Raw genomic sequence first — 19,311 nt, forward strand, 5'->3', positions numbered from 1 at the left:
CAAGGAATGTTGGAGGCCTCTGGAAACTGAAAAAGGCAGGGAAATGGATTCTCCCCCAGAATGCTTCAGGAGGAACAGAGTGGTTGATACCTTGATTCTAGACTTCTGACCTCCATAACTATGAGAGAAGAAATTTATGTTGCTGTAAATCACTAAGTTTGTGGTAATTTGTTATAGCAGCAATAGGAAGTTAATACACCCACTTACTGTCCCCACTGCCCCCCGTCTCCCCCCGGGAGTTCATGCCTCCCGTCTCCACAACTTAGTGAGGCTAGAGGGCTGATCCCTAATTGGGAAGCTCTTTCATCAGGAGATACAATAACAGACCCTTTACACTTTAACCTACTGAGATTTCCCAGGCATGTCAGGCTCCTTGTGCTAAGAGACCAGCAGGCAAGCAAGGAAGGGTCACCACTCCGGTTGGGGATAAGTGAATCTGATCATCAGGAGGAAGGAGGGTTATTGTCACACAGTGAGGGCAGGGAAGAGTATATTTCACGCTGACTCCACCCACTAGGGCATCTCTTGATACTTCCCTACCCAGTATCAAGAGTAAAATGAGTGGCTTCCAAAATGACACAGTAAGGACCTCCGAAAACTGGCTTCTCCATAAAATTAATGAGAAGACTGGCGCAAATTGTCAAAATCAACTTTTCTTTTTAGAACTTTAGAAACTAAAAGCTTGCAGCAATCTGAAGATCATTTATTTTTAAAATTGAGAAATTTTGATTAAAAAGGGAAGCTCTGGCATTCTAAAGTGTCCAATCCCACTCCCTCCCTCCACCCCCCCCCCCCCCCACCGCCACTAATACAAGTTAAATTGTTCTTAACTGTAGGGAGGATGTTTCCAGGGTGATTCCCCGTGAAGTGATATGCAGCCTTTGTTAGACACCTTATATTGCCGGGTTTTTTATCCTTTCCCACTGCACTGTAGTATCAGTTTTATCATAAATCAGGTGACTGTACATGTGGGGATCGTTACCAGACTTTTTTGTTCCATGTTCAGTTACTCTATCCAAGCACCAATACTATCTTGTTTAATTTGCTATAGCTTTACAATAGGTCCTGATATCTGATCTAGTAAGTCCTTCAACTTTGTTCTTTAAGATTGCCGTAGTTATTCTTTTTTTTTTTTAAATTTTTTAATGTTTATTTTTGAAAGAGAGAGAGAGTGAGAGAGAGACAGCGCAAACAGAGGAGGGGCAGAGAGAGAGGGAGACACAGAATCCGAAGCAGGCTCCAGACTCTGAGCTGTCAACACAGAGCCCGATGCGGGGCTCGAACCCATGAACTGTGTGAGATCATGACCTGAGCCGAAGTCGGACGCTTAACTGACTGAGCCACCCAGGCGCCCCAAGATTTTGCCGTAGTTATTCTTGACCTTTTGCATCTTCTTAGGAATTTTAAGTCAGCTTGTCAATTTTTGGGAGAAAGAACCTGTTGAGATTTTTTATTGGGATTACATTGAACTACAGGGTAAAATTGACATCTTTATAATATTGAGTCTTCCAGTTTTAAGCTTTTATTCTACTCAGTGAGGTGGAGCTCTGTGAAATGAGAAGTGATTATTGATTATTAGAAGCCCGAACTATAGAAACCTGTCTAGGATAAAGGGTCCTATCCTTCCCGTCTGTCAGTGGGGTACTATATCCATCTTCTTTGGGCTTCCTGCCTTGGCAAATGTTTTTAACTTAGTATTCCTTGTCCTCTGCCTTTCAGCAGTATCTCGGCCCTCATTATTCTGGACCATCACTTAACATACTTAACATATTTGAACGTATTATCTATTTATATTTTATTTATATTCTACTATATGAATAATTAGCATGTATAGCAATCCAAACTCCTGAGCCATACACGGAACCATTGCAAAGTGTTGCATGTAGTATCATAAGGGTTCCAGTGAGTAGATCTTGTTCAACATACTAATTATTATTACATACTGCATATCATACTGAGTACTTAAAATATATTAATTTGTATCACTGGCATGAAAAATGACTTGCAGAGGAGCAGATCATAAGTCTCTGCAATCAGAAAAATAGGAGTTAGAAACCTGGCTCTGCCACTGTTATTGTCTGTGTCTTTCAGTAGGTTTGTTAAGTTTCAACTGGATAACGCGTGCCGTGTATTTCGTATCTTATTTGGCAATATTAACCGCTTTTTTCTTTTTCCCAGGTGAGGATACTGATGATTAGAGAGTTTAAGTTCTCTGTCTAGAGTGAGAGGCAGAAGCGGGCCAACTTCCTGCCAAATGCATAGAAAGTGCTCGGCAAATGTCTGTCACAGGAATGAACGAGCTGAAGGAGTCAGTATATACTCAACAGTGATTGCAAATGCCACCATATTCTCTGTTGTTTCCTTTGTTAACTAAACAACAGACTTTTCCTATTCACTTGGCATTTACAAAACCGGAAAACTCAAATAGTAGCTGAATGTTGATGGGCATATCTGAAATTTACTTGAATGAAATGAGAAAAACTGTAATTTGGGATCAGAAGCCTTTTTTTTTTTTTTAAAGTAATTCCAAAGGTCTGAGAAAAAGTTATGGGGCGTATCTATCCCTTTCTGGGCTATCAACTCCTACCCTTCCCCCCAGCATCCCCATCATCCGTTTGAAGTAAATACATAATACATTGGTGGGTAGAGGTGGGGTGGGTAGTTCTAAGTGCTGGCTTCTTTCTGCTTTCTCCCGCTAAGGAAGCTGTTGGCACTGGCTGGTACAGCTGGGGTAAGACACAGGGTCCCATAAGCTCGGCTAATTGCATCTCACTCTTGGAACTTGAAATTGTGAAGAATAATGAAAATAACCCTCTAGGAATCTCCCTTTTTGCTTCAGATAGCCCAGAATCAGTTCCTGTTGCTTAGAACAGAGACCTGGCAAGTGCAAAGGTCAACAGAAAAGTCAAACAAGTTTTTACACGTTCCGTTTCCAAAGGCTTTTTAGAACTAAAGGGCATTCAACCATTAAAGCCAAATGAAGTTATTTTTAAGCTGGTAATATTTTAAACAGGCAACTTATGTATATAGAGTGTGTCTGTGTGAATGCACACACACCCTCCACTGCTCTGAGCGGATTCAATATAAACATATACCTGAATTGTGTAACATTCAAGTCAATGTAGAAACCAAGCAAAGATTAAATTCAGTGAATTGCAGCTATTTCTTTGAAAGCTTATTTAATTTTTTTTTTTCACAGTGGGTGCTATGGAGGGATTATGCTTATTAGGAATTTAGCTTCTGTTTGGATGACGACTAACACAGACATTTCCCGATACAAAGCTGAGAAAACCTCTTGCAAAGCTAAGCAAACATAACCAGTAAGTTCCTTCTGTAAAAACAAAAAACAAAAGAACTATTCCTCTGAGATTTTTGTCCTTGTTCCTCTGTTTCCATCATAGCATCTATTAAGTGGTTTGGTAGTCATTAACTTTTTGGTAGTACAGGATATTTTTGGGTAATACAGGAGGGTATCCCTTCATCTTTACTTGAAGGTGATTATTTCTAACTTAACTGGACCCCTAAAGTGTAAGCAGGCACCTGGAGCTCAGGCATGATGAAACTGAGCTTAGAATATAGACTTGAGAGATGGCAAATGTAAAACAGAAAAGTGCACCACTGACGTAGGGATTTTTCTTTTGAAAGCTTATCTTTTATTTTTAAAATTCCTAAGCTTTCTTTAAAACAAAAAAAGTTTATTTTGAGAGAGAGAGAGCAAGGATAACTGAGCACGGGAGGGGGGAGAGAGGGGCGGGGGAGAGAATCCCAAGCAGGCTCTGTGCTGTCAGTGCAGAACCTGATGCAGGGCTCCATCCCACCAACCATGAGATCATGACCTGAGTTGAAATCAAGAGTCTGACACCCAACCGATTGAGCCACCCAGGCGCCACCTCCCCCACCCCCAAATTCCTAAGTTTTCTAAAAACTACCTCAGTAATATACATTTAATTTTAAGGTAGTATTTTAAAGTACTTTGCCAGAATCTTTTTAAACCTTCGTTTTATAGATGGGGAAAGTGAAATCTAGAGCTTAAAGGGACGTGCTTGAAGTCATGTAAGATGAGAACGACTGTGCCATCGCTCCCGAGAGTGGGATTTACTTTGAATTAGAAATTCTTAAACTAATAAAATTTGTGCATTAAATTAAGATTAGAAACCATTAAAGCATTAATAAGGGCTGAAGCATTTTTATAAGATTTTTATTTACTATTTATTACATTTAACTTTTTAAATAAAAATTGGAAAGCCCATACATTATTTAATTCTCCATTTTGCATGATCATAATGTAATTGGTACTTGCCTGCTTTCTCTACCACACTCCTGTTTTAGATTAGTCCTTGTGGACCCTTTCCTCCACAACAGCTTCTCTCTTTTTGCTTTAAATTGCAATCAGGGCAGAATAACAGGTGAGTTGAGAAGCTAATTTACGTCTCTGAGGTTTTCTATATAAACCTTAATAATCCTCTCATCTTACCAAGTTTGCTTTCCTTTGGGAATTTTGTCAGCGCCACAGGTTTATTCCCCTGGTGTGCAATTTAGGAAAATTAACCTGGCAGAGGTAAACAGACTGATTTATAGGAAAAGTGGTGATCATAGTAACATAATGAGGATATTGCCGTGAATCAGGCAAGCTCCAGTAGGATCTTGGGTTCGGATTCTGGCAGTGACAACAGAAAGGGGAATACAAAGGAGACAGGTGGATACAATGTGGTTGCAGATTGGCTGTGGGTGTGAAGAGGAAGGAATCAAAGATGCCTGAAGTTCTAAGCTTCCTGGGTTCTAATCCTTGGTTCGACTCCTACTAGCTATGGCCATTCTAGCTTACTACTTACATACATACTTTGTGATTTGGATAACTTATCTAAGCCCCAGTTTCCTCCTCTCTAAAGCAGAGATAATCCTACCTACCCCAAAAAGGCTGGTGCAAAGATTTAAGCAAAATGTAAAACCCTCCCCGTGGTGCCCAGTACACAGCACTAGATAGACGGCAGTCATTATTTGTGGGGGATAACAACAACAGGTTAAAAACATGAGACTGGAGTAAGGAGTTTGGGTATGAATCAATCTTCCTGCCACACCTAACTCCACCCAGAGAAAGGGATGTTGGAGTTTTATACTCCTTTCCTCTGGAGGGTTTTTAATAGAGGATAGTCACCCACACAGAGCTCTGATACAGATGGATAGCAGAGCACAGTTTGGGCTAGGATCCTAAATGAGCCAGGTTTTTTAAATTTTGTTTTTGTTTTTGATCCCCCTTAATTTAAGATGGCTGAGTTAGTAAAGCAGACTCTGGCCCAATTTACACTCTCATTTGCTGGTGAAGGAACAGAAAAATAAGAATGACCACATTACATTAATTACATGGCAAGAAAGTGTAGGCAAGAAAGTGTAGGGAGGGAAAAAGACCTTCCTTCGTGGTCCCACGTCCTGTGACTTGGGACCTGGAAATTAAACTGACAAGAGAGATCAACAAGAGAGAAGCAGTTTATTAACCCGTGAGTGCACATACCCATGCGAGAAACTAAGTGGTGAATGACTCAAAGCGTGCCTACAATTTGGGGTTTAATGTATTAACAAAGAATAATTTTGTAGAGAAGTGACAAAAGAAAAGGGGAGTAGGCTTTCAGGGACAGCAGACTGCTAAGGTAAAAACGTAATGGAGGAAACGAATGGAAGATAAGGGTTCATTTAGTTAAGGTTTGCGGGTCACTGAAAGTCTGAGTTGCCCTCTTCTTGGTAAGGGAGAGGGAGGCACCTTTACAAATAGAAATTTATGTCCTGCCTTTTAAGCGAATGGGGGCAGTGAGGAGGGCGGGCAGGGATCTTAAAAAAAAAATTAAGCATCTGCTGTTTCTCTGCTAACTTCAGCTCAAAATTACCTTTGTGTCAAAGTGGCATGTTTTGGGGTGGCACATTCTGATCCCCTACAAAAACTTAAGTGTGGCTTCTTCCCTGAGGAGGAAAGAAGGGACTGCCTGAGTGTGCGGACCTCAAAGGCCAGAAACACAGACAGAGCCCCGGGTTCTCGCCCTTAAATCACAAGTGGCCCTTGACATTCGCAAAGGGCGGCCGATGGGTGTCCTCAGTTCTGTCCAGTCGGGTAGAAGACACGGAAGGTGATGCGCAAGAGAGGAGAGGGATGCTTTCCTTGGCAGCGCCTACCACCCCCAGCTCATTGCCACGTCGCACGGCCGCAGCACAGAGCGCGCTCAGCGACGCTCCAGCAGGACCCCGGGCGGCCTTGCAGAGATTTTCCCTGGAAAATGCCATCCTCAGACCGGCCTCCGGGCGGGGTGGGGTAGGTCCGGCGGGCGGCGCCCTCTGCTCTCCTCCTGCCAAACAGCTCCGAACCACGTTTATGGGACGTTTAATGGGTTAGAACGAAGCGGCTAATAATTCCGCCCACGGAAGCAGGGAGTCCCTCGCAGAACCGACGCGGCCGCCGCCTCCCGTGACGAAGCCACTCAGGCAGGAGGGCGCGGCTGCCGGAGAGCGCCTGCGCCGCCCGGTGGCGCCAAAGCCGCGAAGGTGGGCGGAAACCATGGCAACGCGGCGAGACGTTCGCTACGCCGCGCGTGATGACGGTGTGGGGAGCGCCCCTAACGCCGGATTATGACGCAGTCGGCGGCGCGGGCCCTGCGGTCTCGCGTGACCGCGGACGCAGCCTCCTGGCCTCCAAACAGCAGCAACGGCAGAGGCAGGCGGGCGAGGTCAAGATGGTGGCTCCGCGGGCGGGGGAGGCGTTGGAGGGAGGAGGAGCCAGACCTTAGCCGGCCGGAAACACAGACACCCAGAGGCCTCCCGGGAGCCTCCGCCGCCTGCTCCAGCTCGAGAGACGCGAGCGGGCGGCGGGGCAGGCGGTGAGACAGACCGGAGAGGAGGGAGGGCGGGGGCGGAGTCTCCCGCCTTAGCCCCCGCCCCTGGCCGTGCTCCCGGGCCCTGCCCCGCGCGGCCCTGCCCGGCTCGCCCAGCCCCGGTGTGGCAGCGGCTCATGGCGGCGGTGGGGCCCCCGCAGCAGCAGGTGCGGATGGCCCATCAGCAGGTCTGGGCGGCGCTCGAGGTGGCGCTCCGGGTGCCCTGCCTCTACATCATCGACGCCATCTTCAACTCCTACTACGATTCCAGCCAAAGCCGGTTCTGCATCGGGCTCCAGATCTTCCTCCGGCTTCTTGGTAAGCGGAACCGGGTAGCTTGCGTCCCAGGACGGCTGTGCGGGCCGAGACGTGCTGCAGGGAGCGGGCACCCGCGCGCAGTCAGTGGGTAGTGTGTGTCTGTGTGTTTGAGAACCAGTTTCTTTCCCAACAGAGGCATCTTTGCAGGCCGGGAGAGGGGAGGAGATGACACTTGTCTCAGAGTTGACAGCGGAGCAGTCCTCGTCAAGGGTCAGCCCTCCGTTCATTTTTGCACCCGAGGGTGGGGAGAAAGCATGGATGTGTGAGCATGCGGCTCTTTGCCTGCTGTTTCTCTTGGGGAATGAGTGCTGGCTGTCCGCGTCTCCTGCGACAGCCTTGGAAAAACAGCAACTCTGCCCCATCTCGCCGTGTGTGACCTTGGGCTTGTAGTGCCAAGGCCCGGGCCTCAGTTTCCCCCTCTCCAAAATACAGAGCACTCGTATGTTGTCACTTCTGTATCCCTGGGCCCACATGATCATGAAGTGTCTGCGGGAAATGACACCCAAACGAAGGAGACAGGGTTTCGAATGTCAAACCTTGAAACGATTACCAAAAATGCTCATGAAGACAGCGATACTTGTAACGAGTCTTAGTATTTTCCATGAATAGAGAAGGTATTGAAAATCGTTATAAAAATGGCTAGAAAGTGAGGAGACTTTTCCGAGACTCCTGGAAATCACTGCCTTTGTTGTAAATGAATGGAGTGTTAACAATATCCTGTTTCATCCCCCGTCTTTACTTGCATTACCAGTGTGAGAAGCATTTATGCATAACATTTTTTTTAAAGCAGCTGAAACTTGGCAAATTTTGTTGATGAGGTAATTCTTGTGATCAGTTTTCAGTAGGCTTGCGATTTTGAAGTGTTGCTGATGAAGGGTTGATGATGAGGTCCTTATTACCGAGCCTTTCTGAATTAGGAACCATCTGTTGCTTGTTTATTCCTCCAAAGCGGGGGGGGGGGGGGGGGGGGGGGGGAGTGGTGTTGAGTTTTATTATTGGCAATAACATTTTACATTTGTTTGGTGCTTTATTTTTGTAAAGCATTTTCACTGTTTTTATCTAACCTAAACTTTACACATCCCTCAGAGGTGGATGGTGCTAATCGCATTTTTTAAATGAGGTAACTGAGGGCCATAGAGACTAAGTGTTTTTGATTTTGATACATAGCAGTAAGTGGTTGCCAGAGCTTGGGCTGAAAAATCTTCTGACATCCAGGGTGGTTCACTTTTCTCCTCTATACAGCTGCTATCCAGATACAGAATGGTATAGTAGTGATCATATGTTAGATCTAAAACTAGCAGATGGGACAGTGATGCTCTTTAGCACAAGACTTCTCAGTAACCCACCAGCTACTTGATCCCAGTCATTGCTACTTACCATTACAAAAGTGTAATGCCCTCATTATATGTGGCAAAAAGGGAGCTGTGTGATTTCGCAGTGTATATAATATGGAATCATCATGTTCTACACCTGAAACTAATGTGTTATATGTCAGTTATACCTCAGCTTCAAAAAGAGCATTGAGTGGTTTTAATGGTTTATGCTCAACATATTTTGCTTCATTTTGGTACTCGTAGATAAAAGTGATTTCAGTTAAAGTGAAATTCGTAAGGGGGGCCTGTTGGGATGGCATTTTATTTCTGCCAGTTAGAAGCCATTCATCAAGATCATAGATTAATAGGCTCTTACTTAACTCAGTATAGTTACTTAGGGGTTCCAGCTGAGCCTGATCAACTACCAGCCCTCTTTCCCTGCCATACCCACCCACATTAGTTAGGGATATGCATGCGGGCAAGATCTGTGCCGTTTTTTGGCATCAAGAGACTGAGAAGTGAGAAGAATTACCATTTTTGTTCCTCAACCCCATAGGATGAGAGAGAGAACAGAAGCTAACAGACTTCCAAGGAGCTTTATCAATTTTGGGATAACCCAAGTGCTGCTTTGGAAACTCACCGAATATAACTACAGGGATGACTTTCGTCACTTCTGTTTTAAGAGGAGGTCATGGTGGAGCAAAAAAAAAAAAAAAGGCCACAAGAACCAAAAAACAAAACAGCTGTGTTTGAGGGGATTCATGTATTCTTTGGCAAATGGTGTAGCCACTGCCTTGAATGTTCTTTTGACCTGCAACTTGGTATCCTTTTGAGAAGCCCTTTGAGACCAGGTGCTTAAATGCAGTGCTCTTGAGAGTTGAGCTTTAGGCTAAGGAGCTTTAAGGAAAAGGGAGTATTTTCCTTAATTAAATCATGTGTACTTTAAGAACCCTGAACAGTAATTTTGGTATTTTCTTTGTAACCCATGCGTATTTTTATGGTAAATCATGGAAGCTGTATTTGGCAAGTTAAAGAATGTGACCTCAGGCAAGTGATTTAACTGCGCTGTGCCTCCCTTTTCTTAACGTTTTTAAAGATGGGCAGTGATGGTCTGTCTCAGGATGTTAAGGATGGTAAGTGAGTTAGGATGTAAGCTCTTAGAACAGTACCTGGACCTAGGAAAGGCTATCTAAGTGTTAGCTATTAATAAGCTTGATAGCTTTAAAAAAAAAATAATGCTTCAGTTAAGACCATACTGTTAGATATTTTGGTCTTTTGAAGGCCTCAGTGAAATTTAGGGGCTTTGTACCCACAATTTTTTGTTCACGCTTTGTAAGAAATACAACATATTTTCCACATCTATCACCTGGACTGCTACTTACGTTATACCAGTGTAATTTGCTAATTTTTCATACTTGTGAGAATGATAAAATTCTTTTTTAAAAAAATGTTTGTTTGTTTATTTATTTTTTAGAGAGAGAGAATCCTCAAGCAGGCTCAGCACTGTCAGCGCAGAGCCCAACATGGGGCTCCATCTCACAAACTGTGAGATCATGACCTGAGCTGAAATCAAAAGTCGGACGCTTAACCGACTGAACCACTCAGGCACCCCAGAATGATAAAATTCTTAAAAACTGGTTTTGTTGCTAAAGATTTACCCTGAATGAAAACAAATGTCTTCAATTTTTGAGGCCCATTCAATGAGGCAGCTTATGTTGTTACTGAAAGTGACAGATTTGTGTGTAAAAGCCACCAGAGGATAGTTGAAATTAATTGTTCTATCTAGTTGTTTCTTTTTTTTTAATCATCATTGACCTCTCAATACTACTGTCTGTAAATCTCAAAACTTGTCAAATCTCATCTTTTTCTTTAAAATGGAATTGTAAACATGGAAATCTATTCTCTAGGAAGCATTACCAATTTTATATCTGGTCTCTGAAAAATTGACTCCTCTCCTACAAACATGTACCACCACTGCACTTGCATTTGGTATCCAACTAATACAAGAATTTCAGCAGATTAGAATATAAAGCATCTCATTTTGGAGATGCAAAAAATACGAATCACAGCATATGGAGTATTTAAGAATATTAAGTTATTCTTAGGAGGTGTCAAATGCTAAATGAAATGCAACCCAGTGCGGCATAATGCTGAATTAGCAAATCTAAATCCAAGGCAGAAAACGCAAGCAGACGAGTTTGATAGTATTACTCATGTAATGATAATTCATTGAAGTAGAAAGGCCTTTCTAAACACAAGGAAACCCAGAAGTTACAAGGAAAAAATGGATAAATTTGAGTGCATAAAAATGGAAGACCTTTTTTGTGACAAAACTCTTTTTTAAAAAATTCTTAAAAATGACAAACTGAGGGGAAAGTATTCACACTGTATAAGATTGAATAAAAGTTTTACTTTTAAGAAAAGACTTACTTAAAGAAAAACTTAAACTCCCAGAGAAGAATGGGCCCAAGATAAAGTAGTTTCCAATAAATGCAATGCAGATGGTCAGTAAGCAAAAACAAAAAACAAAAACTCAGCCTCATTTACAGTTAAAGAAATGCAGGCAACAAGATTTCAGTTACCAGACTGGTGAAGAGTTCAGCATTCAAATAAAAGTTAGACTACATACAAAGTTCAAATAAAGTTACACAGCTTTGGTATGCTGTCACTTCTGTGTAAAGCCATTTGGTTCTATCTCTTGAAATCCATCATCCATCTTTTGACTCAACAATTCCAATTCTAAGAATTTGACCTGATGATATAATTGTACTTGTGCAAGACTATGGGAAAGGATTTTCATGGCAGCATTGTTGGTAATAACAAATTGTTGATCTAAATATCTATTAGATATCTAACTTAGGTAATCTAAATATCTAAAAGGAATCCGTTCTTTATATTAGGTTTAGACATAAAATGAAGTTTTTGAAAAGAATGAGATAGGTATTTTTGGTGGTATAGAAAGAACTCAGAAAACCTTTGAAGTGAAAAAACAGTGAAGCAATAGTACTTTTGACACCATAGGGATAGACTGGGGATTTTCAACAGCAACCCTATTGATGTTTTGGACTGGATAATTCTTGGGGGGGGGGGACATTGGGGAGGGTTGCTGTTCTGTGAATTATAGGATTTTCAGCAGCATCCTTGTCCTGTTCCCATTACATACCCATTAGCATCCCTCTTCCTCCTTTTGTGACTGCTAAAAATGTCTCTAGACATTTAGATATTACCAAATGCTGGGTGTGGGTGTGGGGAAGTGGGGTTGGGGCAAAATCTGATCCTAGCTGAGAATCACTGAGATAGATAAATAGACCAGTAGCACAGAATAGAAACCCCAGAAACAGAGCATCCATGTATATAGAGAAACTTGATGTGTTTCAGAGGTAGAATTGAAGTACGTACATTGAGGTAAATACAGACTATTCAGGTAGTGGTCATTTAGTTACATGGAAAAAATTACACTGGGTCCATACCTCACATCAATATATAAATAGTTTTAGGTGGATTAATACCTAAATGTGAAAAGCAAAACTTTAAAAATTTGTAGAAGAAAATATAGGAGAATATAGAGTTTTTTTAACCTTCGAGTAAGGGAGAAATTCTTTAAAAATGTATGAAAGTAAATGTATAAATAAAGATTGGTAAATCCAACAATATTAAAATTAAAAACCTCTGTCAATCAAAAGGCAGCAGCAGAAATGTGAAAAGATCAGCCACATACCTGCAGAAGATATTTGCATTACAGATAACTGGTAAAGAATTTGTAGCCAGAATATTTTTAAATGTCTACAATTCAAGGAGGAAAAACCGCTCCATAGATAAATGGTCAAAAGATAAATTGGCAGTTCACAGAGAAAGAAACATGGTCAATAAATCGGAAGATGCCCTCTTTGATAAGTAATCAGAAATGCAGTTTTTAAAAAAGATAATAAAAACTCCACTATTACAATGACATCCTCTTTGGATAAGAAGCAAAAAGAATGAGTTCGTGAATGTGTGTTTGCTTATGCAAAACTTTGTTTACTCTTCATTTTATACCCATACCTTTTGACTTTAAAAAAATTATATTCACATTTCTTTTTAATAAAAACGTTAAAAATCTTAGTTTAGAAGCAAAAATTTAGTTTTCTTATTAATAAAAGACTTAGAATACCCTTTTAAACCCCAAATGAGAATTCTGTAGAAATACTTTCTTTATGCTCTCGTTTATTTATCAAGTATACCTACAGATTAACCTTTCAAGATATTTTATTTACTTGGTCTACATTTTATTGCTTGAGACTCTCTTTGGATTACGGTAATCATAACATTTCTGTGTTGTTCATTCTTTACTTTGTTAGGCATTTAAATGTTTTTCCATAGTTTTCTTTAGATTGTGTTTAAAAGACATTTAAAGATATCTGGAGAGTTATAAATGTTATGTCTTATTTCCTTCCAGTTTTTAGTCCTCAGTTTCTAGACAGGGTTAAAGGTATGAATGGACTTTACACATAAAGGGGTTAAACGCTTTGTTGTGCGCCATGCATGGCAGTGTTTGTTTTGTTTGCTTATTTTGGTAATCAAGTTGAAAAGGCCCTGAACTCTTTCATGAATAGAGTTTGTGTGTATCTTCCAAGCTCCTGAATTGATTTTGATACTTGGCTCTTTTCCTACTGTGAGAACTTCGGTGGAACTCTAATCACTGGGTACTGAGATCCCTGATCTCCAGTGTCCAAGGTGATTTTTCTTCATAAAGTAGCATTTCTATATAGTCTTGATTGCTTCTTCAGGTTACTCTTAAATCCTAATGAGAAATCTACCCCTGCGCTTAATTTTCTTAGCCTTCAGGATAAATACCGAGAGTTTTATGTCTGAAGTTGTAAAAATGCAACAAACTTTGGTATTATTTCAATGTTAAAAGGCCATAAGAGGGAATGTTACTTGAGAGACTTGTTACTTGGCACGTGGGCTTTTTCTGTGAGATGAGAGCTGATTTTTCCTACATTCCATACATAGGAACATGAGCATAAAAGAAAACTGTAAGAACCTTACATGCAAACTTTGGGTGGGAATTAAAATAATTTTAAACTATTCTGGAAATGTTTTGTCATTATTGTATCCTGGAGTATAATTTTAATCACGAAAAGTAACAGTTTCTTACTGTTACTTGCTGGGGCGCATCCAGACCTGGAGTATAGTCTCGCTACGTTGGCCATCATCTCCCCCTTTTTTCCTTTGATACATTTGCATGAAGCAAAATAGCACTTTTTCTACAGAAATATTTGTAAAAATCCAGTCATTCCTTCATTTGTGTATAAAAATAAGCTTTAAGGAAAAGAGCTGTTAGAATAAAAAGGACTGGTTTATCAATTACAACAGAGTTCAAGGTTATTCACAGGTAAAGATTAATTTACCATTTTGTGGATAGCAAGTTGACAAAAATAATTTATAGTCCCTGTTTAGCTTTCTCCATTTTAAGTGGCATAAAATAGGACTGAAGTTATTTGGGTTTTATTTTGACTTATTTTAGGAGGTTAGGTTAAGTTTTGTCTCAGGAAAAATACCTTTTTTTTTTTTTTTTCACATAGAAAAAGTAAGATTACACATAGTGGGTGAGTAAATTCTGTTTCCTGTACCGTACATGAAAAAAGTTTCTAATCCAACCCCCCCAAAAACCCATTTTCTAGTGAAAGGGCCTGTTCCCACCTGTCAGCTCTTTGGGAGATTATCAGTGACCACTTGCTCCAGGAATTAGGTGGTTCTTGTGCAGACATGTATGTGTCTTTCAGGTGATTGTGCCCTTTTCTCCTTTTTACGAATAATCTGACACGTGGGCACAGGATGAATTTTAAGTTCATAGGCAAAGCCATCATTGAGAACTAGCCCTTGCTTTTTTACATGCAATAGACTGTAAAATGCCTCCATTGTAATATGCAGTGTCTTTCTTGATTACGTGTTGAAATAAGGTGGGTAGGTGATGTTTTTGGCGTTTGCCACTTTTTCTGTACTCCACGCTCTGGTTTCTCAGTTTTGTCTTACCTTTCCATAGGTTTCAGTTTCCAGGTGGGCTGTATTTTGCGCTTGCCTTTACAAATACAATCTAGAACGCAGCAGAAATATTTCCCCAGTGTGACTTCAATGAACAATGAAATAATTGTATTTATTTTCTGCAGAATATTTTAGGATCCATAGATGTGCAAGGTAGGAACCTTGCTTGCTCTCAAGAATACATTGTATAGCAGGGTAGATGACCTACTCAGATAACTACAAACTACAACATCAGGTAGTATATGAGTATTGGGCGTTTCCCCAAGTTCTGTGGGTAAGTTGAAAGATCAGTCACTACCAGAGAAAATGGGTCGATTGGATGGGTAGGATTCAAACAGTCAGGGATTTGGGAAGCCCATCATACCAAGCAAAGAGAAGAATGTAAACATAGCTGCAGTTGTGGCAGAGAAAGGGGTATGTTTGAGAAAGAAGTCTGGAGTGGTGGTCTGTGTGTGTTGGGAGGAGCGCTACTCTAAAGCACGTTGGATCCTTGGATGTTTGGACAAGGAATGTAGATCTCACTTGATAGTAATTTCAAGAGCCACTGCTTTGGAGCATAGAAATGAAGAAAGGCAGTTTGGTGATGGACTGGATAGATTTGGACAAGAGCTTTTAGGCACCAGCTAACAGGCTGGTGTCGCTGAGTAAAGGGACATAATAGGTGTTAGCAGAATTGGCAAATAACTGTCAAAGTTGGAGGATGTGGGGCTAGAGGCGCCATTAAGAGAATAATTGTACGTGTAACTGAAATCGGAAATTGCAAGAACTATTTGAAGTGAGTTAGGTTTTAGAAATTTTGAGTGTTTCAGTTGTAAGGTAGAGGTGAAACTAGGTGAATATTTGGATATTGTTTCCATCGTTGAAACCTTGGGCAATAATGTTTATTGTGATCTCACTTAAATTTGTCAGAGTTGGGGTGCCTGGGTGGCTCAGTCTGTTGAGCGTGTAACTTTGGCTCAGGTCATGACCTCACTGCTCCTGAGTTCGAGCCCCACATCGGGCTCTGTGCTGACAGCTCGGAGCCTGAAGCCTGCTTCAGATTCTGTCTCCGTCTCTCTGCCCCTCCCCTGCTCACGCTCTGTCTCTCTCAAATATAAAAAAAATAAAAACATTAAAAAAATTAAAAAAAAGAACTTGCCAGAGCACGAAGAAAGATGATCCTGGATGCATGTCACACCGTACATTGGTTACGTACAGAGTGTGGGGGGAGGGCTTTATTACCATTTTAAAAAACTGTTTGAGAGCGAGCACGAGCAAAGGGAGGGACAGAGAGAGAATCCCGAGAAAATCGGTATGCTGATAGTGCAGAGCCTGATGTGGGGCTCAATCTCATGAACCATGAAAACATGACCTGAGCTGAAGCCAACAGTTGGATGCTCAACCAACTGAGCCACCCAGGCGCCCCTTATTACCAGTTTTTAAAACATGTTTTGGTTTTCTAAATGTTACTTCTGTAATTTAGAGAATAAAAAGGGTTGACTGTTTGTAGTAAAAGATACAGTAATTACAGGAAAAAAGAGAACTTTGGAGGATGTTTCTGAAATCTGCAGGAAAGTATGTAGAAAAAAAAAACAACCCTGATTTTGGACCCATGGGAGAATGCAGATTTAAGGAGCAGGAAAAATAAAAGCCAGCAGGAGTTCACTGTTTGAGGAAAAGGAGGCCTTAGGTGTAAGTATAAAAGTTAAACTTGATTTCCTAAATGTGACTTTTAAGAAAAAGGAATCCAAGGTTTAATAGGCAAATATTTGGATTTTGATTATTTTTAATCCTTAATGTTTTTTTAAAGTAATGGAATTGTTTTAAATATTTTTAGTGATTATGAAATTATAAAGGATATGTTCTTTCAAGATTTTAAAACATTAAAATGTATGTATCACTACAAACTGATCTTGAAGATAATTTTGGGGTCTGGACATACAGTACTACTGGAATTACTTTGGGAATTAGAACATAAAGGAGTAAGATTTTTTAAAATATTGTTTGGTCTGTTCTGTTGAACTCTGACTTTACAAAACCCTTATTGGCCTTTAAACCTAAATTGTCTTGAGGCTTAGTTAAGTTCGTAACTTTGAAAATATTCATATTTCCGGAGTAAGGGGAGAATGGCATAATTATTAGTAGAAAAACATTCTTAAAAATGTTGTGTTCAAATGACCTGTTCTTTCTTTTTTTCTTTTTTTCTTTTTTTCTCCTGTTTAGGTATATTTGTATCCAGTATTGTTCTGATCTTGTCCCAACGATCACTTTTCAAGTTTTACATGTACAGTTCGGCCTTTCTATTAGCTGCAACTTCAGTGTTGGTAAATTATTATGCTTCTTTGCACATCGACTTCTATGGTGCCTACAACACGTCAGCTTTTGGAATTGAGCTGCTTCCTCGCAAAGGGCCCTCACTGTGGATGGCACTCATCGTTCTCCAGCTGACCTTGGGAATTGGATATATTACACTACTGCAGATCCATTCCATCTATTCACAATTAATTATTTTGGATCTCCTAGTTCCTGTAATAGGCCTGATCACAGAGCTGCCATTACACATCCGAGAGACTTTAGTTTTTACTTCTTCCTTGATTCTCACGTTAAACACAGTGCTTGTCTTGGTGGTGAAACTTAAGTGGTTTTATTATTCTACACGATACGTTTATCTTTTAGTGAGGCACATGTATCGAATTTATGGATTACAGTTATTAATGGAGGACACATGGAAGAGGATTCGTTTTCCAGATATACTGAGAGTCTTCTGGCTAACAAGAATCACAGCTCAGGCTACGGTGTTGATGTACATCTTAAGGATGGCAAATGAAACTGATTCCTTCTTCATTTCTTGGGATGATTTCTGGGACCTCGTTTGCAATCTTATAATTAGTGGATGTGATTCTACACTAACTGTACTGGGCATGAGTGCTGTGATTTCCTCAATAGCCCATTACTTGGGCCTTGGAATATTGGCTTTCATTGGATCCACCGAAGAGGATGACAGGCGACTTGGCTTCGTAGCACCTGTTTTATTTTTTATTTTGGCTCTTCAGACTGGTTTAAGTGGGCTGAGACCAGAAGAGAGACTTATTCGCTTAAGTAGAAACATGTGCCTTTTATTAACTGCAGTCCTGCATTTCATCCATGGGATGACAGACCCTGTATTAATGTCTCTCAGTGCCTCTCACGTGTCATCTTTTCGTAGACATTTTCCCGTGCTCTTTGTCTCAGCTTGCCTGTTTATTCTTCCCGTTTTACTCAGTTACGTGCTTTGGCATCACTATGCGCTCAATACGTGGTTGTTTGCAGTTACAGCCTTTTGTGTGGAACTCTGCTTAAAAGTAATTGTTTCTCTCACTGTTTATACATTATTCATGATTGACGGCTACTATAATGTCCTTTGGGAAAAGCTTGATGATTATGTCTACTATGTTCGTTCCACAGGCAATATTATTGAATTTATATTTGGAGTAGTAATGTTTGGAAATGGGGCTTACACTATGATGTTTGAGTCAGGAAGTAAAATTCGGGCTTGTATGATGTGTCTACATGCATATTTTAACATCTACTTACAAGCGAAAAATGGCTGGAAGACATTCATGAATCGTAGGACTGCTGTTAAGAAAATTAATTCACTTCCTGAAATAAAAGGGAGCCGCTTACAAGAGATAGACGATGTATGTGCAATCTGCTATCATGAGTTTACGACATCTGCTCGCATCACGCCATGTAATCATTATTTCCATGCACTTTGCCTTCGGAAATGGCTGTACATTCAAGATACTTGTCCAATGTGCCATCAAAAAGTGTACATCGAAGATGACATCAAGGATAACTCAAATGTCTCTAACAACAATGGATTTATTGCACCGAATGAAAATCCAGAGGAAGCTATAAGGGAAGCTGCTGCCGAATCTGACAGGGAATTGAACGAAGATGACAGTACAGATTGTGACGATGATGTTCAAAGAGAAAGAAATGGAGTGATTCAGCAACACACAGGCCCTGCGGCTGAAGAATTTATTAATGATGATACTGACTGATTAAAATAGCATTTGCTAATCATTGAGGTATTTGTTTAAAATTCAGTTCATCCAAAATGGAGTAATATGCTTCACTTCAGTGTGTAACCAAGCACAAAAACAGTATCCATGTTGAATCTGTGAATGGTTTTCCGTTTACTGCGATGTGCTACTGTAAATATACCTCTTTAATTACTTCTGGTCTCTTTGGTGACCTATTTAAATTTGTGTACGTTGTTGTACATAGAATAAAATGTTTTCACGTTTTTATGACAAAATTTGAACAACTAGCTTTTTAATAGATGTAATGATAATACAGTGCATCAACTGTGCCAAAGATTCCTCAATGAAAGCATATGAAAGTATCTAACCGTGGACCTTAGTTTTTCTTTAAAATGGATGGGAGGAATGAAAATGCAAATCAGAGGAAACCACATTACGTGAAAGAAATAAAATAATTTGGATCAGAGGATAAAAGCTATACCTAGGGTATTTTAAAACAAAGGCAAAACAGGCTGCCGGAAGAGACTTTCTTGAAATTTGAGAGCAGCCCCTTGTGGAGCTGGGGTGGAAAGTCATGATTCAGAGATTGTGTAAGAGTTGAGAAACAGGCTTATCTCAACTAAACTTTGGGATATAAACCAGAATGTGCTGCTTGTTTAATTTTGATGTAAAAAAACAAAACAAAACAAAAACCCAGTATGCTTATTGGCCATTCTGTGTTTGCAGCGTTGACATAAAACTGTCCTTTCAGACTTTGGAAGAGATTACAAAATGAAATATTTGGGAGTTTTCATTGAT

General features: G+C 40.5%; 3 protein-coding genes across 9 annotated transcripts in view; 2 read left to right on the forward strand and 1 right to left on the reverse strand.

The window, feature by feature from the left end:
• The window catches only part of TRMT12 (tRNA methyltransferase 12 homolog), an 81,321-nt gene extending 64,495 nt beyond the window's left edge, over positions 1–16,826 (forward strand). For 3 of the 7 annotated variants that reach the window (XR_008419982.1, XM_053896481.1, XM_019459889.2), the window contains one exon: positions 2,179–3,158. Coding sequence is in view for 1 of the 7 variants with exons in the window: in XM_053896481.1 (XP_053752456.1) it covers positions 2,179–2,198 (20 nt within the window). In the remaining 6 variants the exon portion in view is untranslated. Of the gene's footprint in view, positions 1–2,178; positions 3,159–3,199; positions 3,368–16,711 lie in introns of those variants that run through there. The other 4 variants (XR_008419981.1, XM_053896480.1, XR_002082876.2 and 1 more) reach the window with 3 other exon arrangements.
• Positions 6,471–18,875, forward strand: RNF139 (ring finger protein 139). The gene is made up of 2 exons (XM_019459886.2): positions 6,471–7,172; positions 16,712–18,875. The coding sequence occupies exons 1-2, from the start codon at positions 6,992–6,994 to the stop codon at positions 18,529–18,531; spliced, it is 2,001 nt and encodes a 666-aa protein (XP_019315431.2). The 5' UTR covers positions 6,471–6,991; the 3' UTR covers positions 18,532–18,875.
• The window catches only part of TATDN1 (TatD DNase domain containing 1), a 56,053-nt gene continuing 44,629 nt past the window's right edge, over positions 7,888–19,311 (reverse strand). Inside the window, exon 12 of the mRNA XM_019459890.2 lies at positions 7,888–8,113. Coding sequence (XP_019315435.2) covers positions 8,086–8,113 — 28 coding nt within the window. The 3' untranslated portion in view covers positions 7,888–8,085. The remainder of the gene's footprint in view (positions 8,114–19,311) is intronic.

The sequence above is a fragment of the Panthera pardus genome, unplaced genomic scaffold, assembly GCF_024362965.1.
Source record: "Panthera pardus isolate Hobbes unplaced genomic scaffold, ASM2436296v1 HiC_scaffold_7, whole genome shotgun sequence".
Classification (NCBI taxonomy): domain Eukaryota; kingdom Metazoa; phylum Chordata; class Mammalia; order Carnivora; family Felidae; genus Panthera; species Panthera pardus.